Source organism: Anarrhichthys ocellatus, unplaced genomic scaffold (assembly GCF_004355925.1).
Source record: "Anarrhichthys ocellatus isolate YVR2014 unplaced genomic scaffold, GSC_Weel_1.0 scaffold2, whole genome shotgun sequence".
NCBI lineage: Eukaryota > Metazoa > Chordata > Actinopteri > Perciformes > Anarhichadidae > Anarrhichthys > Anarrhichthys ocellatus.
In genome coordinates, this window is record NW_022280032.1 from 15,174,173 (window position 1) to 15,199,622 (window position 25,450).

The window sequence follows — 25,450 nt, forward strand, 5'->3', positions numbered from 1 at the left end:
CGCGTGCCCCACACACACACACACGCGCGTGCCACACACACACACACACGCGCGCCACACACACACGCGCGCGCGCGCCCCACACACACACACACACACACACACACACACACACACACACACACACACACACACACTTTGAAAGAAAAACCAAATGATGAAAGTTGACTGTTTTCAGTCTATGGGGAACAATTAGGAGATTACAGGCATCACTAAACATCTCATAGTTTATCTTCATTCCCCAAATCCTTTAAACCAAAACATGACACAAGGACAGAATATGAGTAAATGTATTAAACTGAGACGAAACCCCGTTTATCATCAGTGATTTATTATCATTTGTTTCCCCTCTTAGAAACACCGGGCCTGTCTGGTCAAATGAAAAAGTAAAATACATTCAGATAAACATGAGCACCTGTTTTTGTAGTTTCCTACTACTCTTTATGAAGTCGGATTAAACGTAACAACAAAGCACAAGGGAAGTCCAACCACCGACCTAATCCGTCGTTACAGTTGGCAAACAAACTACTATAGACAGCAAAATGGTTTCTCCTGAACATTTGTGTTAAAGAAAGCGATGCAGTAAAGCAGATAGCCAAGAGTTCGCTTTAAGACACAGGAAACGCAGTCATAATTAGGCTGTGATTAAGTACTGCAGGTGAACACCCAAAAGATTCCCGACTAAAGGGGGTGTGTTTATTTCCATCATGTCGACCATGGAAAATGCTGCAAGAAGTGAGATGTTCCATTGTTTTTATGCTATTTAGACTATATGTTGAGCTCACAAAACCAGGATATTGTGCTATTAAAATTAGCTTAATACTTATTAATATACATTAAATACAAAATAAAAAAACTGAATTTGTTTGTGTACATGAGAGCACCAGGTAAGACAGTGACACAATATGTACATTAACATTTTTGCAAGATAATCGGGACTGCAACTCCGTTGAGACAGGAAGTCGGTATTATTCCCCTCTTCACTCCAAAATAAAATGCATACTAGCTACTGTATTTTAGAGCTGTAGTCTCCATTGTTTAAATACAGAATGCCCAGAAACAAATTGAATCTATTTGAAGGAAATGTTGCATTATTATTATTGTCATTATGTATTTATCTCTTACAAAAACAAGATATTCTTGGTTCTCCAAAACCTGGTTTTTCTACATTTGAGTAATGTGCTGAAAAAAACAGATAACGATGAGATTGAAAGGTTTGTTTTGAACATAGGAAGAGGAGGCTGTCACTTCACACTGCTGAGCAGTATCGGCCTGCAGTATGCTGGACCACATTTAGCTCAATAGCCAGGACATCAGAAATGTGAAAGACGGATAACGGAGGCTTTAAAATACAAAACACAAGCCAACCAACTCCATAAACTTCTCCACAAATCATTTATGTCATTCGCAGCAGGCAGACTGTCAGAACACAGATGAAAGGAACATAAGTGGATATATCAAATCTATATTATTTACAACCAAATCTAAAATTGTTCAATTATTCTACTGATAAATGTTCTACAAAAATTGCATAACAGTGCTGTTCCTTAACGAGTCGAACGTCTTAAATATGCATACTTTGCATATTTTTAATACCTCTTCTTAACAAACAAAAAAAGTCTTGCTACTGATAAATACCCCTTCACTCCCACAACAAAACAAAACAAAATAACAGCCACATGAAGGTGAAAGGCCACGCTGCATCCTCCCAGTGGACAGAGCTACCTGATTTATCACTCCATGGGAGGGGCTTTGAGGTTTGCCTCTTTAAGGCACAACCTCAAAGGTCTCCCATTAAGTGTGTAAAGCTGTACGACACAAGGAGACCAGTTCTTGGCAGTGGCGGTCAACAAAAAGAAGGTTTGTCCTCAAACTTCAGTTAAGATGGAAAGCTCGACATTACAGAAAATGTTCCATCTCGAAGCTTTGAGCAAATGTTAGTCAACCGTTTGGAAGTAAACCATATGGATACGTGTTAGCAGTGGCTGTAGCTGTCCTTGCCATTAATGTTTGCCTCCTCATGGGCTGTCAGAGGTTCCCTCAGCCTCCTGTCCTAAGTCCTCTCCTCTCTTGTGTTTCCTAGCATGTTTGTATTTGTCCACGTATGCCTTGACCAGATTGCCCACCTTCACTGGGTTGATCTCCCCACTCTTGCTGTGGCACACCTGATGACCAGGAACACAAGGTAATTTACACGTCAATTCAACTGATGGAATGCCTGAGTTAATTAGTATTCGGGCTTTAAAGTTGTTAAAGTTTAAGTTGTTTTTGTACCCACCTTCTGGACGGCTTTGCGTAGAATCTCTTTGTATTCGTCCTTGTCGATGTCTCTCCTTTGGTAGAAAGGCTTGATGGCAAGCTTCACCTCTTCTATGGCTCTCTCCTGCATGTGCAGCTTCTTCAAATACTGATGGCAGGAGCGAAACATCAGACATGTCACGATAGTTTCCACAAATATTAGCAATGCTATTAAGTAGTAGTAGGAGTTATATGTATTTACAAGACTCCTCGACAGTTCAAAGCTTAAACATTCAAAAGACCAGGTTCACCTGGTCTTTCCTCGCCACATCCCCTTCCTCTCCTTGTTCCCCTTCAGATGTCGAGGAGGAAGTGAGCGGACCAGCAGCAGCCCTCTTGGAGGGGTGACTGACGGCTCCGGTGATTTCCTGTTAAAGTATTATATGGATGAAAAGAGAATGACTAGACTAAACGATTACAATCAAATATAAAAGATAGACTAAGAAGTAATTGCAGGCTGCAACTAACTATTTCAAATGCTGTGGTAATAAAAAGTCAGAGAATTGTGAAAAATGGCCATTATATTTTCCCACAATCCATTGGTATCCAAATAATAATTGTTTTATATTTCAGTCCAAGATCTTACATAGACTTGGTAAGGATGAATGTGTGATTAGATCAAACGTGAAACAGTTTGGATTGTCCTAGAATGGCTTTTACTTTAGTTTAGTCTGAAAACACTTCAGTATCAGTATTAGTTTCGACCACATGACTCCACAGACAGAGAATACATTTGACTTCTTCTAGATGAACACTGCCCCTCTCTGGTCATTTAACCACAGTAAACGCTTCATATCTACAAACACTAGTTGGGTTGACCCTGCAGTAACATCTGCCTCCGTCCTACCTGACCGGATGTCTGGACTGTTGAAGATGGTCTGCGAGCTCCTTCCTGCTTCAGCTTCAACTTATACAGAGAAAGCTCTACGCAAGACAAAATTCAGAAAACATGCACATAAAGTTATCCATGTGTTATCAATGATCTAGAATCACTTTTTTACATCTCAACTCTTAGTTTCAGTTATGTGAGCAGCAGACAAAAGCTGGTGCGGAGCAATCAAGCAGCAACACTTACTGCTTGCGGATTTCTTTGGTTGAGGCCCCTCAGGCTCCTGTATATTCCAGGTAACCCTCTTGACTTGAGTCTTGGATTTGGCTCCCACTACAGTCGATACCCGTTCGTTCTTCTCCTCTTCTTCTTCTGCCGCCGTCTCTTGTTTGACGGATGCACCGCTTCCCTCTGTGCGCTCAGACTTCACGTAGTCCAGGTTGTCCAGCATTACGTCGACATTAAAGTCGTCATCGGAGTCGGAGGGTTGCTGAACTTCCTGCTTTACGGGGACAGTCGACCCGAAGGTGTCCGGTGGTTCTCTGGAGGGCATTAACTCTGGGTGAGACTGAGAGGCTGAATCCTGGAGACTGTATGCTGTACCGGGTGTAGAAAATGAGGTATTAGAGTTAAAGTGGCATAACTCTGGGGAACTTGGCTCGGATTTAATATTGGGGATTTCAAACGTCTCTGTCTTGATTTCAAACGTCTCGGTCTTGATGGGGTGGTCTTCGTTTCCCTCCTCATCTATGCTTTTGGCTTCCATTGAAGAATAAATGTCAGTTTCTTCTTTCTTAATTTGTTTCGTAAGAGAAAGAGAATCTTCAAACATATCAAGAGATGGTTGGTTTTCTTTCTTCACTTCTTTTTCAATCTTCATCTCTTTCACCATTTCTGCTGGTGGGGCCTGGCTGTCTGCCATGAGGTCTTTGCCTTTCTTTCTAAGTTCAGAGGAGGCAATCTTCTGTTTATTCACCGTGGCAGCTTTGTCCTCTTTCAGGGAGCTTCGACCGATATCCTTCTCTTTTTTCTTGCCCTGCAACAGTTTTGTGTCTTTAGAGGACGAAACACAGGACCCTGAAGTCTTCTGAAAACTCTTCGATGACTCTTCTTTCCTTTTCTCTCTTGAGCTGGATCTAGACCCGTGTCTCCTCTTGTCCTTTGACCGGGACTCCGCCTCATCTCTGGAGGAGAGAGACGGTTGTTGCAGTTGTGTGTTGTCTTTCCTCCTTTCCCTGGATCTGGATCGGGAGTTTGAACGAGAGCGGCCATGTCTCTTGTCCGTTGACACCCGTCTTCTATCGCAGTCTCTCTCTCTGCCGTCACGTCTCTCCTTGCTCCTTCGCTTCGGCTTCTTCCTCGTTGAACGCTCTTTGCTGCTAGAGCTGGAACCAGACCTGAAAGTAATAACCGACAAAACCCTTAACTGAAGAAAACTACTTGGTCCTCATTAAAAAGGTCTCGACAACAAACAGACAGTTGCTAAACAGTTGATAGCAGGAATATTGGAAGTAGGATTACATATTTACCTAGATCGCCTCCCGTGTTTGGACCGGGACCGCTGTCTCTTTCCGCGAGTCTTATCTGGGGAATTGCACTGAGAGCTTTCTGAAGTGGACTGTGGCCTCCTCGTCCTCTCTCTGGAGCTCGACTGCCTTGAGCTCCTCCCTCTGTCCTTCTCCTTCTGTCGGCCTCCCTGGCCTGAGGCACGATGCTCTCCTCTCCTGTCTCTGTCCATCTCTGAACTGCTACAGCATTTCTCCTTTGAAGCCTGGGAGGTCTTCTTCTTAAGGCCCAAATCTTTTGACGCAGGAGAGGATTTGGAATCCGATTTAGTTTCCGGCTTTTGCCTCTTGTTGGTGGGGGTGGAGCTAGATGCTGATGAATTGTTCTTACAGTCAGGGGGAGCACTGTTGCTAGTTTCAACACTCCGTCCACTCTCCTCCTCTAGAGTCTCTCTCTTCGTTTTTAAACGATCCAGATTGTGTTGAACAGCTGGTGTGTCATCTGCTTTCTCTGACTTCACACTTTTAAAGCAGTGACCAAACCGTTCGTCTTCCCCCGTTTTAACTAACCCTGGCTCGTTCTTAACTTGGCAAGTGGCAAATAATGAGGTTTGTTTCTCAGTGTTGGTGTCTATTAATCTAGATTCTTTTTTTACCTTGACCGTTTCCTCTGAGCATCTGACCTTCTGTGATGTGGTTTCCTGAGCGCCATCTCTCCTTGGTTCTTCCTCTGAGACCTCAATCTCCTGAGTTTCAGCTTTCACAGTAACCAGGTCCTGCTGGCTTTTTAAAAGACCCTTTTTGTTGCCTAAACTAGGAGGCTTCCCCTCAAGTGTGGCATGACGGGAGCTACCACGCAGGCTTGTGCTCTCAGCTTCATCGTCTGAGCTGCTAGACTCAGACAGAGTGGGATCAAAGGGATCATAGATACTATTACTGTCTTCTTCCTTACTGACCAGCATACGCGACGCCAGGAGCATCTGTTTATCCCTGTGCAGCTGTCTCTTTTTTACATCGTCTTCCTTTTTACTCCGAGGTGTCTGCATACTGCCTCCAGCAGCGGAGGACGACGGGCTGCTCAGCTGCCTTGACTGCCAGGAGTTCCCACTGGAGTTGATGCGGAAGCTCACTGCCGATGAAGAGGAGGAAGACGGGGAATAACGTGGTTGGCTAGCAGAAGAGCCCATAGGGGACGAAGAAGAGGAGAATGAGTTGGAGAAGGTTGAGGACGAGCCGGCTCCGTCAGGCCTTTGCCTCGGAGCCTGACCGTCAGCCCGGCCCTTTTTCTGGTCTTCGCTTTGCTGCCTTCCCTTGTCCCCAGCAAAGCTGTTCATGCCCGTCTCTGGCACGCGGTGACCATTACTACTGCTGCCACTGCTGCCACCTTGACCAGTGACATCATGTGCGATACCACCGCTCTCCCTTTTTATTTTTGGTATCCTTGGAAGCACCGACACATCTACCCACATGGGCTTTGTAGGGGCCTTTTTAGAGCAGGACTGCGATGAGGCCCCTCCCTTGCTCTTGGAGCTGGAGTCGAGCGTGGGGTGGGTGGACGAGGAGGGGCTGGGGTCTCTCACTCCACTGGCTCTCCAGTGACCAGGAGGGGGTGTGGGTCTGACTGGAGCAGGTGGCTGCAGCCTTGGATGACCTCTGGGCGGTAAGTCAGAATGGGGGGATGGATGGATGTGGCTGGCTGAGCAGGGCAAACGCGAGGAGCTCTGGGAGAGGGGTCTGGTCATAGACCTGTGGGAGGATCCTGGTAGGTCTCCGGTGGGGTGGAGAGACGGAGAACTGTCTCCTTGGTTCGGTGACATCACCGGGCTGATCTGGGTGCTGGCGTCTCCTGAGCTACTGCTTATGCTGCAGCTTGGATTCAACGCAGATGGCATCACTGTAACACAAACAATTTACAAAAGATAAACACACTTAAAGAATGGAAGGATTAGGCTTTTTTTGCTTTGCTCGACAGATTACACTGGTTTACACACTGTGATTACTTAGAGTAACACGTGACAGTGTTGGGGGAAACCAGGAAATGGGAAATGGTTACAGCAACAGTCAGCTGAGAGTGAGTGAGGAATAACTCATTCCACATGCATTATTGCATTATTTTGATATTGACTAACTTGATCTGCATTTTACATAAAGCACTCAGGTAATTAAAAAAAATAATGATTTCAAAAGCTGGATATTTCAAAATGAACAATTATTTTGATAAGAAGAACGAGGACGTCAGATCTCTTGTCCTCCGTTAGTCTCACAAACCAAAGTGTCTTCAATCCAACAGCTACAACACATTGAATTTAATCTTCCTGGTTAGATTTAGTGTTTACACACACACACACACACACACACACACACACACACACACACACACACACACACTTACTTGGCTTTATAGCTTTAAGGGAACCATCCCGGTTAATAACGACATCAGAGCTGTCCATCAAGAGGACACTCTGTCCCGATAGGATGCTGCCCAGGAGGTCGGGCACAGGAGCCGCCTCCACAGCCCCCTCTGATTGGTGCACATTCATACCTCTCCTGGTAAAGCAAAGCAAACCTTTGATTAGATCAAGCATATTTCTTTAGTGTCCATTTAGCTAGATGCCATCTTCATCACCAAGACTGAGACAGACAAGACACCTCACATGTCACATTTACAAGTAACTATGATTTGTAACTTCATCCACATTAGCAGTGTTTGGAATTGTTGTTTAATAAATAAAGTTTTTAATCTGCTCATTATTTGTGGTTCTTATCTTAACTGATTACATTTGTTTTTTTATTTAAAAGAAAAAACGAAACATGTCAAAGCATAAAACCACCTTTACATTCAGCAGATTTAGACTGCCATAAACTGATATGTCATAAAAAGCAAGATACTTTGTGAGAAATATTCTCTAGTCAAGTGATGCACATTGCTTACAATCATTTCGACCAATCAACATTGGGTGATTTCTGGATCATTGTAGCTAATGTTGAGGGCATTTAACAACCCTGCATCCCTATACCATGCTACAGTAAAGTCTTGGTCATACTAGGGGATCGATAAGCATTAACATGTTACTCAGTTAGCTATAAATATGGAAAGTTCCCGATCAGAGCCGGTTCTGGATAACCAACCCTTACACTCCCTGTTACCTGGACAGGCTTGCAGTGACCGGTCGAGCTACAGGCTGGTGAGAGCGAAGAGCGGAGCGAGAGATCCCTCGTCTCTTGGCCTCCAGCAGCGATGTAACGCGGGCTTGCTGTTCTTCCTCCTCACTGGTCAAATCAATACTGTAAGGCACAATTATTTCATAATTAACACTGTATATGCTCAGCTACATACAAACACAAAAATATACACAATCCACACACATAGGTGATAGCATTTTACACCATAAATAATAAGAAAACAGCTTGGTGCAACAAATGTGCAAAGCAGTTACTGTACTAAGGAGTCAGGACCACTAGACCAGTAGGCGAGTGGCTCTAGCAACCATCTCTATTCATTACATGCTTATTATACAATATTAAAAACATAAGATATCTGAATTTGGTATTTGGGTCAGCACTGCAATATGCACAAGTCTTCTTACCGCTCCACAAATGGATCCAGCTCGAATGGATCTCCATGGATGGAGAGGGATGCTGCACCTATGTCGGCTCGCATGCTGCTCAGCGTTTGCTCTAACGGCCGATACACGGTAGGAAGCGAGGAGCTCTTCTTGTCCTTTGCAATTTTGAGATTATTAGCAATACGGCTTCGAGGAGTGGCTGCCTTATTCAACATCTAGTGGGAAAACATAGGTAGTGTTTATCCAGAGAGAAAAGCATCGTACAACTACGAGAGCAATAAAATGATTATTCATAGGAAGCAATTATTATAAATAATCTTAATTCATGGTTTACATTCCGTGTTGGATTCATCGAGGGAAACATTTAAAACCAAATCATGTGGATCTCAAGACTGACTCACCAGCTTTCTTCTGGATTTAGTCCGTCTCACTTTCCGTCTCCTCCTCTTGACTCCTGTACCGGTTTTAGCAGAAGACGTCTTCCTTCTTCTCACCTTTCTGCGCCTCCCTGTACAGTCGATCACAAATTCTTGCCTTTCCTTCCACTACATCTGTTCATGTGTGTGCATGTGATTACGTTAACTCTATCAGAAAGCTGTTGTGAATTTGGATTTGCGCTAACTTACCGGTCTTACGCCTGCTGCTAGAAGGGACGCGAGGTGTTAAGTCCCGTATGTACACGGCCGTGTTGAGCCCAGACACCACAGCATTAATAGTGTCATCCAGCCAATTGGACTGAACCAGATACGTGGGAGCCAACTAGGAAGATTAAGTTTGCATTACTCCACACGTTCGTTTCACAAACCATTGCTGCCTCAACACAACTCCCAAACACATGCATTTCAATCACCAATCAAATGCAACAAATGCCAAAACCGCATGCCACCATTTCTGCTGTCAGCAGCACTACAATACATTACCCAAACGCACAACTCAATGAGTCATACATTCCATCAGTAACTACATCTACACAACAACAAACCTTGCGGAACAACAGGACATTTCTGCGAGATTCAGCCTGCATATACACGCTGTGGAAGTTAAGTTAGAAAGTAAGCCAAGACTGAAGCGTCACGCCTCATGCCAAACCTGGGACGTGCGTGCCTGTGTGATGCGATGTCGGTTGACATTAGCTCGAACCCTCTCACTCTGCTGAGTTCGGGCGATGGCTCTGGTGGGACCTGCAGCACCGGACTGGGGGCGACTGGTGGCAGGGCGGGCAGTAGACGGTGGGCGGGCAGTAGACGGCAGGCTCTCTGTATTACTCACTTCTTCAGCTGAACCCCCTGAGACAAAAAGATTGAAACGTCTGACTTGTAACAAAAACACAAGTCCAAAATATTGTTTGAGGACGTTTTTAGAACGGCGAATAACTTAAAAGGCGTACTTGAGTGACGATTGCTGGCTTCACACTCAGGGCAGAACCATTCCTCCACTGGAACAGAGTCCAGAGGTGGCGTGAGACACTCCATGTGATACCTATGGAACAAAAAAGGCATAACAAATGTCTCTGACGATAAGAAATCTAAAAAAAGGCTGTAATAAAAGCTGAATAAAAGCGGACTTTCAAAACAAAAAGACAAGGTTATTTAGGTTATTAATATCCATCTCACCCAGAATCGCAGCCATCGCAGAGCAAGAGACGGTCCTCCCGGTCACTGCCACCACAGACCTCACAGCTGGTCTGCTCCAGGTCCAGATCTATTACTTCCTCGAGCCCCTCCTTCACAGGCTTTTGTACTGTGATCTAAAAAGGAAGCAGACATCACAAGCCCCACGTAAACACTCAGCCCACACAACGTATATAGCTTAAACTGGTTCAACAAATGTTCCACACGTTATGCTACCAAGACTGAACGCACTCACCATTTTCTTCACTTTGCCTCCATAACATTTTCTTAGGTAAATGCTGTTGAAGGCAATACGGTCTACGGGACACGAGTTTGCATTCTAAATAGCAGAGAACAAAAAACGTTATTGAGCTTCCTCTACAACACATGCTTCTTAACTGCAGAGTATTTACTGTTAATCAAATGATACGAGGTGCTTTCTCCTCGGGCTCATACCACCATTACGTGAGACCCACCTTGGCCCATGCAAGGATGCAGTCAAGACAGAAGTAGTGCTCGCAGCTCTCTGGCGTTGCAACAGGCTGGCTGCTGAATGAGTTCAGGCAGATGGGACACTTTTCCGCGTCCTCATCCGAGCTCATCCCTGTAAGATCAATAGAGGTTCGTCCGAAAGCTCCATCCTCAGCCTTAGCATCTCCCTCCTCATCCTCATCTGATGAAAGTGGGTAGAAATCTATTGTGAATGTACTGAACATACTACACTGAAAGAGGTTATTTCAGCACAAAGTAACACAAAACAGTGAGCAAATACTGATATACTTCACGCCACACGTGTGTAGTATATTGCAGAACATAACAACATAATAACCACTTGTAATCTGCGTGCCCTATTCACAGGTATACCACGCCTGGAAAAAAACTGCCTATTCTGCAGTATTTTGTAGGTCACCCTAGGTGACATAAGTAGGCATTGAAACTTAGCTAGGTCATATGTTCTAATCTTCATTGTTCTATTCTAGGGGTGTTAAGTTAGTTAGCATATACCTGTATCTGTTGTTCCCGTATAAAGTAAGGTACAATTACAAAAACCTTAATCAGTGAAACAAGTTGAGCAAAGACTAATAAGACTATATGATGATCTTGTAAAAAGTCTGTCACTCTTACCATCCTCCTCTTCATTCTCCTCCTCCTCCTCCTCCTCCTCATCGTCATCGTCATCCTCTCCATCTAGATGACCCTCCTGTTCTTCCTCACCACTGTCAGATTCTCCCTCCTCAGACTCCTCTTCACCACTGTCCGAGTCATCTAAGAGGAACACAAATGCACGAGGTGTTAAAAACGTTTGGGTATGTTTGGCACTGTACTCTGAAATAAAAATGTACTCATCGTTTAATCAGCTCATTGTCTTAAACATAAACATGTTACACAAACTACCTGAGATGGCCCACGGCGCAGCCCTTTTTCCTTTGCTCTGGGACGCGCTGCGGTTGATCAGCTCATCTTGGCTGTCATCTTCATCCATGGCTGACCATCAGAAAAACTGCCCAACAACTTCCGACAGCTTTGCTTTAAAGGGAATCCTTCAAAGATGGACCAGAATTGCAGACAGTGTTTGCATAACAGAAAATGTCTGGATTATTCTTGTGTACAAAATGTTCAACGATTATCACACAATTGGGTTTGATAGATTCTCATTAGGATTTAAGTGTGGAGGTTGCATGTAGCCTAAGCCAGTCTACTCACTGCTTATTAATGGGCAGGAGATGAAGGAAAGATATTCCACCACAATGACAAGCTGATGTGTTTTCCCCGAGCCCTTGAGCAGTGAGAGGAAAAGATATTCTTACTAACCACGAGTGACACTTGGGAGCTCCTGTGTAGCTCAGAAACTACAAAACAGCAGCTTTAAATTACACGGACTGATTTGTATTGTTTGAAGACAAATGGGAACTGGTCACCTAACAACAGCTCGTTGGCTAGCATCAACCTGCAGATTATGCTATAGCTACATTTGTAAACAAAGAAGAAAGCGCAGCACCAAACGGATCGTTTCGTCTATGCCTCGGATAAACTACTCATGCAGTGTGCATGTAAATATATATATATTACAGATATTTGCAGTGACAGTAATATGGGACTAACCTGTAACGCCGTTCTTAAAGAACAAATGATGCTAGCAAGTAACATTAGCCTCAGTGTAGCGTGTTAGCTAGCCTCACAATAGCTAAATTTAGCGAAAGTCAACTACCACCACCCTCGGACTCTGCACCCAAAAGCACTCACTTTGTGGGGTAACGTTAACGTTAATGTAGCAGTACAACATTCATCATTCAACCCTCATGACTGCAGTGTCCTACTCGAGCATTTCATATGAATTTAAAGCTAACCTATTCAGTGATTTGCGGTATTATTTGAAGTCTCCACGGTTGTTGACTGACACCACCGGCTGGCTAAAGACGGAAAAGGCAGAGTGCGCTCTGTGACTCTTAAAGAGACAGTACTCGTTTAAGTGAGATCAGTCATATAGAAACAGTAGCTGCACGTGAATGGATATAATAGACACAATATTTACAAATATTAGTGTGTATATTAGAGTTTGTTCAATCATATTAATGGCAGTTATTTTAATACATGGGCTAACACGAGATAACACATTTAAAATGTTCTACGGTGCTAGTTTTAGAGTACAGGCTGATATTTTAAATTTGAAAAAAGCATGCAAATTATTATTTTTTGCCTAGAACAGTAACAAAAGTAAAACACACAAACAAACTCGCAACAGCAGGGATTCAAATGATGGTAACAACTTTCACACAGCTGGCCTTGGTTGCAGTAGGCCTACATAGCCTGTAGTTATGAAGTACACGTCACACTAATTAGTGCATGGGGGTCAATCTAAAAGCGTACAGGGGTAATAAGTGAGGGCAGTCAGTGGCCTACAGAAAATAAGGGCCGATGTCGCCCCCTAGCGGTAACACTGACTTTGCAAACCCAGCAGGTTACATAATTTAATGTAATCCTGATTTGCTACTTTATGTCATGGGGTCATGTGTATCCTGGCTGTGGATAATCCCACAGGCTTTATACAGTCAACAACTGTCCAGAAGAAAGCTCTAGAATACACCAACCTAAACTACAAAAGTTGTTTGATATTATAAAAGAAAACATGGAAAGAACATCCAGCTGACAAGTTGAAGTGGGGGTCAATTCCGTGACATTGTTGCATACATCTAAAAATTAGTTTTGTTTGTTGTTTTTTGTGGTTGTTTTTACAATGAATCATAACGACAATTGTTGTGGATAATAATACTATAATATCCATGGTATGATATTGCAATTCTCTAAGTGAGTAATGGAGTAAAATGGTATTAAATTTCCCAATCCAACTAACTTTTTTCATGTGTTGTTGAAATTCTAAGGTTAATTAAACAAATTAAAATCTGAATTGTAGTTTCAAATGCTACACAATGTGTTAATGTCGTGGAGTCCTAACTCTCCGTTAATAATTGAGTTCCTCCACCACCTCGTCATCTTCAGATTAGACTGCCATGCTGCATCCTTGGTACGTGCACATCCACACTCCGCTCATGGCAACGCTGTACATAAGCAAGCCGAGTTCAACCACTTCACACTGTAGGGGTAGGTGCGACTTTTGCCAAACCGGCTTAAAGTACGCCTATCCCGACCCCAGTAACAGCTGTCACATCGCATGTCATCTATTTAAGGGTAAAGAAAACTGTGTCACGTTCCTGGTTGCAATAATCGATGAGGACAGGAAACTGTTAATAACAGAATGGTTTATTCCTAATGTACGACGTGCAGAACTGAACGCGCCGCACCCCAACTATAACTCACCGAGTCAACTGAACCTGCTGGCCTCATCACACCCACCTCCGGGAGATTTATATTCGTCGATTATCTAAAATAGGTGGGCCGTTGAGCTTCAACGCGGCCGCCCATTGGCTGTGCGTGACGCCAGTTTCTTTCTAATTTGCATAACCAGGTCGGGTTGCAGATGCAGGGGAGTGGGCAGGGTAGGGGCAGTGCGAGAACTGAACTTAGTGTCGGTGTGGGCGATACTATATCATCAAAACGCACCTAACTTTAACCATGCACAGTGATTTATTTTAGAGGGGAAATAATTTGGATGTTTTGATTGATAGATGGTTGGGTCCTGTCGGCGGAAATTAAATAGTTTTTTTCTTTTACAATGAATACAAAAGAAAACTTGGGTTCTGGTAAGTCGCTCCCTTTATCTGACACTATTCTTTATTCTGTATGGGCTGGATGAATAGGCCACATCTAACGGACCATTACTGTTAGATGTACATTCTCTTTACATTTTATTTTACACTTGTCCGATTTAATTACTTATTATTTTGGAACTTTTTCATTACAATTGAAACGGAAAGCATGTTAATGTATTTCGGTAGCTAAATACATCAAGTGAACCAGCTTTAAATTCAAATGACCTGTAGGCTACAGTTTGTTACAGAGTTAGGATAATTGGTGATTGAAGATATTTGTAAAATATTTAAATTGTTCGATAATTTGGTGTTGTATACATTATTTAGACAACGCAATTTTCTAAGCATGAGTGATGTTAAATACCACTAATCTCCTCACTGCGTGTTGACTATGTGTGTCTGCTATATTACTGTTTTATTACACCACCGATTGTGTGTGTGCTCATGGTTATGATATCTGAGATCTAAAAGCAGGTAAGCCACTGACTAACGCACATTGTGCCAGTTACCAGTTCCACTGTGCGTGTGACAGCGGCTAACCTGGTTTTGGGAACACTTCTCGTCCAAGACCAGCCACAGCCGGACCAGACAAACCCCTACATCTGTAAGCAGTCCCCCTCTTGATCATGTCCCGTGCACATTGCTGGGACAGGCCTGCTCAACACGACTGCCCGCCCAGCGATCTCCATGTGTAGTGTAGCCTACTTCCTCCTATATGTTCACGTACTGTTCCTTATTTAGGGACAGTGGCTTTGCAATGGCTCTTATGGAGCCGACGTCTCCAATTCCGCCTATACTGTCAAGACTATTGCTGCGTGTTTTATTTCAGTTTCTTTTTCGGCTTTGTGGTTTAGACATGATCATCATCCCCATAGTTCCCATTTTGAGGTCAGAAGAGGTTCATTGGGGGCCCTCCAGCAAAAATTAGCATATTACTATAAAAACTTGGATGGAGAAAATACAGTAATGTGTACAACCCCTTTACAGTAGAAGAAGAAGTTTCCCAGTGATTTAAAAATGTGTCAATTGTTTCCAAGCATTATGTACCATGTTTGTTTGTAATAGGTATCCGTCAAGTGAAAGTAAACTTCTACTCAAATCAACTGTGGCATCATTTTCTCTTTCTGTTTTACTATGTAATGCATTTCTTGGTATCAGTGAGGTTGTTTCATTTCCATCAGTGCATAATGACTCCCTGTGACACAGAGGAACAGATAAGTGCAGCATGTCACTCATTAATTTGTGGCCCCCATTCATCATCATAAGGTGGACGTGTAGATGCTCACTCTCGTCCTCAGGTCCTTTCCCAGACACCCGCTGCCTTTTCTAAATGTGCATCGATCAGTTTTCATACAAAAGGGGTCAAACGTACAGCTTTTCCACTCCTTTTGCACTCATCCGACTCCTCCTAAAGTAGATTTGGTGCCGTTGTATGAGCAATAACAATTCCCTCACCGTGGTGTCCCAAAACATCATGATAATAATGTCCTGTTTACTAGATTGGAGTCTTCTGGGTTTAGATTTGAAGTGGGTGTGGTTGGATATATTTCACTCTGAGGATAATAGGGAAAAAATACATGTACAACACTAGCCTAAGTTTTTTTCCCCAACTTTATAAGGGATCATTACTTTCAAGGGGAAGGTAGTAGGTTTGAAATACAAAGAGAAAGACTTTATATTTGACTTCACGAGTATGTGCAGTGTCCTTCATGTCCACAGGTAGGTGTCAGCGTTGCACCATGCTGTGGTCTTGCTCAGACAGTGGGAATTAAACAGATTATCGAACCCCCTGCCAGGCCAGACAGCTCTAAATCTTCTCAGTAAAATCCAAGTCTACATAATTAATCATATCTAAACCGAACAGGTCACGTACTAGTCAAGCATGAACAACAATGGCACAAAGTGGAAATGATTGATACAAAATTTGAATTTCTTATTTGAATTTGTGTGTATATTTAAATGAGAAGAAGATATGTGGCTGCTTGGAATTGTACCTGGCAAGTCAGACCAGATGAGAGTATTTATAGAAATCAGCAGGGTTTCACTAGCCAGAGCGCAAGGCAGCTCACGTCACTCGGTGTGTAACTGCCAGCATATTTACTCTCTAGGGTAAACAAACAGGAAAGGGGTGGAGGACAAAAGTGTTGTGCAGAAGCCCGACCTTTATGCAACTGTGTGTTTATTCCATCACGCCAAGGTTCGATTTGTCAGCTAACAACTAATTACAGAAAATAACGAAACAATGGTGCTAAAAAGACACCATTTCTTACTAATAGTATAGCTACACAATAGACTATCAACAATGTGCATTTACAATGAAAAACATCTATAGTCAGCTCTCACAAAGGATGTCAGGCCCCCGTGCCTTTATGGTCACATGTCTTGTAGATATACTCTATTACATCACCCACATCAGCTCAGGGTGTGAGATACCAGGATGACCGCCACGTGTCCATCTGCATCCAATGATGCAATTTGTGAACTTTCGATCAGCCAGATGTGTACGTATACCGGGTATAAGACGCCTAAGAATGATTGTACATCAAAGGACCCACATTGCACACGAGAAGAGCATGCATATTTCAGTAGCTATAACACATTCATAATGCATGTCACATATAGGAGCTTCGTGGTACTGTCGTTTTTAGAAAGTGCACACTGGTGTGTTAATTATTTACTGCAGCGTGTTCTAGATGTGCTGTGCCTCCACTCCCAGTTACTGTAGTTGTAAGGATGATTAAAATAAAGTGCGACTCCACAAACAGGGCATTAAGAAAAGCAATGACTCAACAAAATATTATCTAAAACACAATGCACATTTTTATTATATATTTAAATATACAGTAATAGTAATTGCTCTAGGTAAAAGGTTTCTAAATTAATTTACATTTCATACAGATACTTTGCAGTGTTTACAGTAGCAAAAGTCCGTAAATATATTTGTCTTATGTATATACAGTATGTATATCCTGGTCGATTAAAGAGTTACAAAGAAAGGGGTTAAATAAGAGGTGACGGTGACAGAACAGTGAACAACTTTCCTTTGGCCCTGCGATCCATGTTTTACCTCCATGACGACTCTCGGGATGTCAGGACTGCAAGACACACAAAAATAAGTGGGGATGATGATGATGATCCCTTGGTTTGGAAAACATGTTTCAGCTAAGACACAGCAGGAGAGACCAGGGTCATTCCAGATGTTCACACATGCCTAATGAGAAACACTCGCTGACACACGACTAGTCATCGGGTTAATTCCTTTACCCGTCGGGCGGGTTGTGGACTATGACAGTCTTGCAGGAGCATTTTGGGATAGAACTGGTTCATGCATTGTTTCTATAACAGAAATTGAGATGTTGTACAACCCCACAAAGAAAACACCAAACTGCAGATGGTTAAAAAAAAAAAATAGAGTGCACACGTCACTTTGACCTGTCAGCATAACAGAGACGCATAGTAAGATGCCAAGTGCTGTAATAAAGTAAATATTGGTTTCGGTGGTTCGGATGGTTATTTGTGGATTTGTGGAAGCTCCTCCTAAATCTACAGCACACTGAGGCACAATGCAAGTTACGACAGGTCAAATGTTAAGTGTGATGACAGCAGAAGAACCATGCGCATACATCCCAACGGAGAAAAAGAAAAGAATCTCAACAAACCATGGGCTTGTTGAGCTACTTATCAAACACATCCCTTCTTTTAAGCGTGGAGCTTGAAAAAAAAAAAATAGATTGGCAAAACCTCCTAAAATAAATTGTCCTTAAGCAGAGCGGAGATAGAGAACAGAAAGACACATTTCTCTGTAGGAAAACCAGGGCCAAGGCTTCACACAGGAAGAGAATGGGACATTGCAATACATATTTTGCAGAGACCTTCCGTGAAAGGCTCTTGCTCTTTGGAAGTCAAGCGTCACCAAAGTACGAGGCATTGTATACACTCCTCTCACATATACTGTAAATATTATCCATACATAAAAGGCAAACTGAAATGGCATTGGTCTCCTATCTTTCCACGTCACAGTGTAAAAACAGCACTACAATCAGAATGTCTTCTACAGTCATTCCCAGTGCGATCGACGTGATACATGGAGATACGGGGACAAGCAGCCGTCGGTAGACGATTGTTGACTTGAGGGTGGGAAGGCCGCTCTGTATTACACAGTGAGGTGTTAGGAGCAAGTTCCCAGATGTATTAAAGTATAACCAAAGCAGCTACTGTTAGTCCAGAAGCAAACAGTGAGAGAGAGGAAGAGGGCGAGGGAGAAGAGACAGCATGAAAGGATAGATAGACCCACAGAATTAAAGCAGGAGTACTTGAGAAAATGGAAGAAGGAATGTGTTATGGGTTAGGGTTCAGAAGAAGCCAATAAGAGTTCGGCGCAGAAGATAGGTCTTTCAGCCTTTGAAAGGTAGAGCACAGGGAAGATGCTGAGAAGTAGCAGGGATCCACCACACAGACGCTTCCACGACCCCGACACCAACAAAAAAACCCGGCAGCTGTAGCCTTAAACCCAATCAAGCTGGGGTAGAAAGTATGGGGAGGCAAGGGGCTGTGGGACCAGGGGACGGGCAGGGCAGGAGGGGAGCAGAGCAGGATGGACTTGGGAAGCAGCAGGGTCTCACACATACACACCCTCAGGGTTGAGACTGGACACTAGAGGGTTTTGCAGGTTGCGTGGATGTCCCAGGAACTGTTTGGCAGTGGGGCGAGGCGGTGATTCCATTTGAGATACACTGAGGCCTGACGGAGGAAACAGAAACAGGATTAGAGGGACCACTCATCGAACTTTAACAGCAGAGCATACGGTGTGGAGTTTTCTTTTCCGTACCTCGATTCCTGTACCCGTCGTGCAGAAGATGTGCCAGCTCTAACTGCTCCAGTTGCTCCTGAAGCTCTGTGCGTGAGTGGGTGTGCGCTGGCAGGACACCTGTCTGTTGTATAAACTGCTGCAGGTTACACTGCCTCAGCTCCTTATTCAACTCCTCCAGTTCGTCCTGCTTGGCCTGAGATGTAAAAAAAAAAACATGGATCAGCGAGGAAAACAAAGGACGATTGAGAGACGATCAGTCAGCGCTGACTCACTGAGCACTGACACCTTGCCTCTAAATGGGTGCAGCATATGAAAATGGGATGAGCTATATATGCCTGTTATTCAGTAGATATAACTCTGTTCTGCATGGCTTGAATGTTAACTGTAATAATAACAAACCACCAGCAGAATTTAATGTATTTAAAAAGGCAGGACTTGTGTGTATATTTTGCCTTTAGGTCACATAACTTCTCCTATAAATGTCAAGCAACTTTTCCCCATAAGGGGGCAGCAGAGTCTATACAACTAGTCTCAATTCAGTGACGGAGACCATCGCCTATCACCCACCATCAGACCATTCAGCTACGATGAATCATCAAAGTCCCACAACTACCACAAGCATTTTTTCTAATTCCATCACATTCCAAAAGATTGAGGCATGTGTGCTTATCGATGGATACATAAAAATGCTCATTTGCCTGCTGCATTTCAGAGCTGGCTTAATCGACCAGATGCCAAAGGGGGCAAGATATTAATCACCTACAGTAAATTAAAACATGGAGATCAGAGACGCTCCATGGAGACGGTGGCATCACCTTTGCGCACACAGATTAAACTGTGAAGCCTACAGACAAGGCCAGTCAATCAGTCTTAATCGACTATCCATTTGTGCATAATCAATGTGTCTGCGCACAGGATAGGAAGCAGCAGCAGTATGTTAGAGTCTCCAACTCCAGCGCCTGTGTATGTATGTATGTATGTGTGTGTGTGTGTGTGTGTGTGTGTGTGTGTGTGTGTGTGTGCCTATAATTGATGTTGGACTGAGGCAGCCTGCTGAGGCAGTTCACACCTGCAGCTCTGCCTCGATTAGCCTAATGACAGGAACGCTGTGCTCATCATCACCAGCACTTAAACACCGGAGTGTCGACCTCGACCCATCGGCTGACTGATGACTGACACAGCCAGACATGCACACCTTTCAATTACGATGAACTGAGCTTTATTATACTGTATTATGTTACCAGTATTAACATGCATCTCATTTTTAGGCGATAACTGCCTGGGTGGCAGAATGCCTCTGTGGTTACTTTCGGATTATAAACTCTTGCAGTCCTGTTATGACATGGTGGTACATAGTATACCAGGATGTATGAAAAAAAACTAGAACCTAATACCTCTGTTCTTCAGCAGGATGCTGTCTGTATAATTGGCAAATAGATCATGACACAGTCCCTCTCTGTTCCATCAATCGGGCAATAAATCTGTTGAGTCAGACATATGCCCACAAGGATGACTGACTGAGAAGCAGATGAGCTTAACGTAATGGTTTAATCAGTTTTGCCGTCAGTTTGTTAGCTATTGCTTTTAGCCCAGTGGATTGAGCATTAGACACAAAGGTCTTTCAGTCTGGGCATGCTGGTGAAAATACAGAAGCCCTTGACTACAAATGTTTTCAGTGTGCTCCATTTCACTGTGGCAAAACATTCAAAACCACGCTACAATAAAAGCAAAATTAAATTCTCCTGGGTTTCCTTTGGATTATGAGGGAACTCGAGTGTCGAGCTTCAAACTGGGTTAGTCTTTTATTGATACAGCCGCGTCTATGACAACCACCAAGAATAAACAAACAATGACACCACAAACTACCATAAGTTAAGGCTGAGCAGATCCAATAAAAGGGGCTTTTGTTCTACAAATCAATCCTCTTTAATCTCTTTTTCCATATACAGGGTACAAGAATATGTAGATACTGGCAATGTAATTTAAACACCATTCGTAACCACGTGTTCAGAACATGCATACAACATGAAACCGGCCAAACCAGTTTGGCTGGACTGCAAATTGCTTTATCAGACAATATAACATTTTCATACAAGGTAGGATGTGAATATACAGCATTCATGTCATCATACTTTGCTCAATAATTATTCATATATATAAAAAAAACAATAAATCATGTGTTCAAGTGTCTCTGCACTGCAGTTTGTCTGCTGCAGTATGCAGGTAGGAGAGGGATACAGTTGTACAGTATGGCTAAAAGAGGGTCAGTGCTACACGCCTCAAATGACAACACGCGGGCTGACGTGGCCTTATAGCCCTTTCTCCAGAACCGTCACCTCTCTCCTTACCTGCATCAGAGACTCCGCTTTCCCCAGAGCCTTGTCAGTCTCAGACAGCTGCTCCTTCAGCTCTGTCCGGTGTTTCTCCCGGCTCAGGAGCTCCGCCTTCAAGGTGTCGAGGGATTCCTCGGGTCCGTTGGCTTTCAATTCCGTCTGACTTTCCCGCTGGATCTCTTGCTCCAGCTGAGCAGCGCGAACAGAGAAGTCGTGGAGCCGCCGTCCGCAGTCGTCGAGCTTGGCGTGGAGCTCCCCCAGCTTATTACGCATTTCTCGCTCCCTCTCCACCTCCACCTGAAACTCCTCCTCCCAGTAGTGCTCGTGGGCCAGTTCGGCCTGGTTCCTCCGCACTACTAGCTCCAAAGTGTCCATCTCTTCCTGCAAGTGAGCGTCAGAAACTGGTGATGGACACGGAGACGGGTAGGGACGCTCCCGGGAATGCGACTCCCTCTCTAGAGCTTCTAGCTGGGCCTCCATGGCCTTCAGTCTCTCCTGTTGCTGAAAAACCTTCCTGAAGACCTCCTCTTTGGATGGGCCTATAGGTGGTGATGGAGATGGAGATGGGGATGGCACATGAGAGGAAACAGGGCTGGGAGAGGGGGAGGGGGAGGCTCTTTGCTCTGGAGAGTCCCGAGCAGGCCTCTTAAACTGTTCGGCTTTGGTTCTAGGAGAGGTGGATGGCCCGAGGTTAAAGGTGAGTGCTTTCTTAGGCTGGCTGCGTTTGGAATACTCTGGCTCAGGATGCTTGGGCAGTGGAGGGGGGCTCGGTCTGTCCTGTTTCAAGCTGGGTCCGTCACTGCTGCTTGGGCCCGTACGGCGCAGGAAGAACTGAACTTCACCTCCATGTTGGCCTAACTTAGCCAGAGACTCCAGAGGCTTCTCTGTGGCCAACAGCTGCCTTTCTGTATCCCTGAGACGCTGGATCAGAACATAACGGCCTGTCTGACCTGGGGACAGAGAGAAACAGGGAGTGAGGACAAAGACATACAAGGTGAAAGACAACACAAACTACGCTGCCTAAAACACCACCATATCCAACTGGAGACGCAGTCAAGAACTTTCTTCTCCTTCTCGGTTATTAATGCTGTCGATTTAAATCCAGCAGCGCCAGTGAACAAATGACATCAGATGCATTATGATGATGCTGATACCTTTAAATCTCTGCCTCTGAGGATTGGAAGAAAGGCTTCTTCGTAAGACTCGCACAACATGTAAAAAATGTTCAAATACACTGAAGTTTCCACAAGGACCTTGAAATTAGGACAAGCCCTCCCTGATGACTTGGCAGGCAGCTCACTCATGGAAGGAGGAGAGTGCTAAATCTGGATCTATGTTGTTCAACGCTGCTGCAGCGTAAGGCTTGAATAAAGCAAGAGGATACAGAAACAGGGAGCCGGAAATCCAAACTGACCCCCTGACAATCCAACAGAGTACTCAATTTGGGTCGGAGGTGAAGGGAAAGGTGAGTGCAGAACCGGATTGTTGCATGTGCTCATGTATTTACTGACTCAAAATCCCGTTGCCGTTACCTACTCACCTAAGGCAAGATGAATGAATCAAGCACACAGACAAAGAGCCAAGCAACAACAGCTTGGAGGCTGGTATCGCAACACGATGAACCCAATGACTTCACAGCAGAAAAGAGTTTGAGATGCTCACCAATGGCCTGGGCCAGAGCGATGACCACATCCTGGCAGGACGTCTCCTCAGACAGGCCGCACACCACCCGCACCACTCCGTCCACCCACACTTTGAGCTCCATCTGGGACCAGGCAGGAGGAGGCGACGGGTAAGATGCTCTTCAAAAATCGGATCACTTCAGCTCGGCTTGGCTCAACTCAACACTGCATGGCACGGACTCTGAAAAAGGAGGACAGAGAGAGAGACATGTTACACGTGTGTTGATCAGATTGAGGCTTGATCCAGAGGTGCAATTTTCCAGTTGTAACAATAAACTTTTTTAATTGTACAAAAAGTAGGGAGCTCAAAAAAAGACACCGTGCCAACTTTGTAAAAGGCGTCACTGGTCATAATGTAATCTTACCCCAACATGTGACACAACCTGTTACTAACCCAAACGCAACAAAGCTGTCATATATACACGCAGCACCCTCACTTGTTAGTCATTTTGTTGAAATACCAGTTTGTACTCCAAACAGTGCCGACGTCAAAAACTACTGTGCTGAGTGAGAGAGTGATTGAACTGTAAATTCCAAGACCGGCAGCCGAGGGGGGGGGGGGGAGGGTTAGTTAAGAGCCCCGGCAGTATCTTTCGGACCTGGAAGCATAAATGCCAATCTGTAACCCAATTAAACGCTCTGCTGCCCTCCTTCAAAGCCGTTATGATAGCTTACTGCCGAGGGGAACGGACAGGGAAAGTGGAGCAACTCAAGTGTGTCTATGTTTGGGAGAGGGTGTTTGTGCGGGTAGAAATACATAGAAACATGGCAGGAGAGATAGAACAAGTGTGTGTGTGTCTCCTTTAGTTTGATCCCCTTAGCAGGACCACGACTGGGTCTCGCCAGACTTCGCAGAGCAGATCAGCAGGTTGCCTTACACGCGTCGGGGCAGCAGGTTTAACCTAAATGAATATTGTAATGTTCATTCCTCCGTCTGTCTCTCTGTCTGTACTTTTACAGCTCAGCTTCAAAACAAGGTAATAAAATACCGCAGTGCTCATAAAAAGTGAAATGCCTCAGGGCGGTGGCAGGATTATCTACAGAGCTTGGCACAGCAAATGAAACATTGTAGCCTAGGTGGATAAAAGACAACTCTTCACCCAGAGTCAGACAGATGGTGTTCTCTTTGGGTCCGTCTCTCCGGTTCTCAATGGGGGGGGTTTAACGCTGAGTCCCGCCATTATCTTGCCCCTCATTCAGTGCCTGGCTCTGCTCCACTGACTGCCTATAGGGAGCAGCTTCGGAGGAATGCACTGACTTCATCTGCCAGCCGGAAGAATCCCTGCTTTTCTTAACAAAGCCCTCACACCCCCCTCCCCTCGTCTGCCCCCGCACCACCATTACGCCTCCGCTGTTTAGACGGCAAACACAAACTCTGCTGGGGAGCAACAAGCACTATCTGATGTGGCAACATCACAGAGAACAGCTCAACATGACACCGCATACAGGGATAGTGGTGGGGGGGGGGGGGGGCACAGCTCAGAGATGGTCGATAGAGATGGTCGATCGCATGCGGTAGAGATTATTTTGAGCTGTGGCGGTTTCATCTGGAGAGAAAGTTGATATGAAAAGGGAGTGCTTACCAAAATCAAACACCAGGAGTTTCCACACGGCCGAGATGTTTCTTTGAGCGGGTACAGAGTGTTCTGTGTTGCAATACATAATTAGGCCTAACTGGGTGAGTCAGAGTCGGTAGACAATCATTTACTTTAGCTGTGAGGCTTTTTCTTTTTCTTAACAAGCGGAGGTGAACAGGAATAAACATTTCACGTCTTCAAGCCTCATGCAGTGGAATACAACCTCACAGGCAGGAACCTGACTTTCCCCAATGCAGAAGCATTTTCATAGCTTGAGAGTAAACTGTGAGTAAATCTGTTCACAAAGATCAAACAGATCGTGAACTCTTGACATTTTTGTCAAATACATGCCTGGAAGAATTTCACTCTCCCATGATGCTTAGCTCTTGTCCCTCCTGGTTGCTGAAATGTGATAATGTGCACTAACAGGAAACAAACAGGCCTGCGAGTCTCAGGTTGCTATCTATTCTCTTTGTCACAGGCACAACAACACTGAGAACCAGACATCCGCCGAACCCAGCTCCGTTTTCTCAGCGCAGCTCCGGAGTCCTGTGTCAGCTTCTCATTGAAATACAGATAGAGGAGAAGCACCTTCACACTGTTTGGGAAATGTAGTCGTGTCCCATCAACGTAGGCTCTGAACCACAATGATAAGGGGGCTGAAATAATGTTGAAATAGTCTGTCAATCAACACATTTATCCAAAAAGCGGGGTGACTCCAAGCCTAGTGTAGAATGTTTGGTTTCAGAGTCAACATGCAAACGCTGTAAACAGACACGGGCTGCAGACTGCTTTGCATATTTACAGAGACATTACGTACACACACCCCGAAGTTATCCAAAACGCATAATTTCACCCATATGACAACACTTGCACTTCCAAACCCCACCCTTTAATCTCAGGTTACCCCCAGAACAGAACGAGGCCAGCCCCACCCACCGGAAAAGGACACAGGACAGTTTCAGTTGAAACTCGGACTCTCTGGCTTGTCACATGTTTTCTCAGAGGAGGAAATCAAGAAAATGTAAAAAT

The 25,450-nt window shown here is 44.4% G+C and overlaps 2 protein-coding genes across 9 annotated transcripts in view; both read right to left on the bottom strand.

Annotated features, from left to right (window-relative positions):
• Positions 1-114: 114 nt before the first annotated feature.
• Positions 115-12,319, bottom strand: phrf1 (PHD and ring finger domains 1). Of its 4 annotated transcripts, XM_031867832.1 has the most exons (20): positions 12,157-12,319; positions 11,513-11,585; positions 11,204-11,349; positions 10,934-11,074; positions 10,285-10,481; positions 10,065-10,148; positions 9,812-9,945; positions 9,586-9,677; positions 9,288-9,484; positions 8,825-8,957; positions 8,600-8,706; positions 8,220-8,413; positions 7,780-7,917; positions 7,025-7,179; positions 4,657-6,526; positions 3,374-4,524; positions 3,146-3,222; positions 2,550-2,666; positions 2,279-2,407; positions 115-2,165 (listed from the first exon to the last, which is right to left on the bottom strand). In XM_031867832.1, the coding sequence occupies exons 3-20, from the start codon at positions 11,289-11,291 to the stop codon at positions 2,019-2,021; spliced, it is 5,151 nt and encodes a 1,716-aa protein (XP_031723692.1). In that variant the 5' UTR covers positions 11,292-11,349; positions 11,513-11,585; positions 12,157-12,319; the 3' UTR covers positions 115-2,018. The 4 variants fall into 4 exon arrangements, with proteins under 4 accessions (XP_031723692.1, XP_031723711.1, XP_031723702.1 ...); XM_031867851.1 differs by lacking the exon at positions 11,513-11,585; XM_031867842.1 differs by having other exon boundaries at positions 11,204-11,585; positions 12,053-12,319.
• Positions 12,320-16,813: 4,494 nt separating this feature from the next.
• The window catches only part of rassf7a (Ras association domain family member 7a), a 46,305-nt gene continuing 37,668 nt past the window's right edge, over positions 16,814-25,450 (bottom strand). For 2 of the 5 annotated variants that reach the window (XM_031862046.1, XM_031862056.1), the window contains 5 exons: positions 22,822-23,022; positions 21,175-22,109; positions 18,845-19,019; positions 18,649-18,756; positions 16,814-17,111 (listed from right to left, as the gene is read on the bottom strand). In XM_031862046.1, the coding sequence (XP_031717906.1) occupies positions 17,080-17,111; positions 18,649-18,756; positions 18,845-19,019; positions 21,175-22,109; positions 22,822-22,924 (1,353 nt within the window). In that variant the 5' untranslated portion in view covers positions 22,925-23,022 and the 3' untranslated portion in view covers positions 16,814-17,079. Of the gene's footprint in view, positions 17,112-18,648; positions 18,757-18,844; positions 19,020-21,174; positions 22,110-22,821; positions 25,445-25,450 lie in introns of those variants that run through there. The other 3 variants (XM_031862075.1, XM_031862065.1, XM_031862037.1) reach the window with 3 other exon arrangements.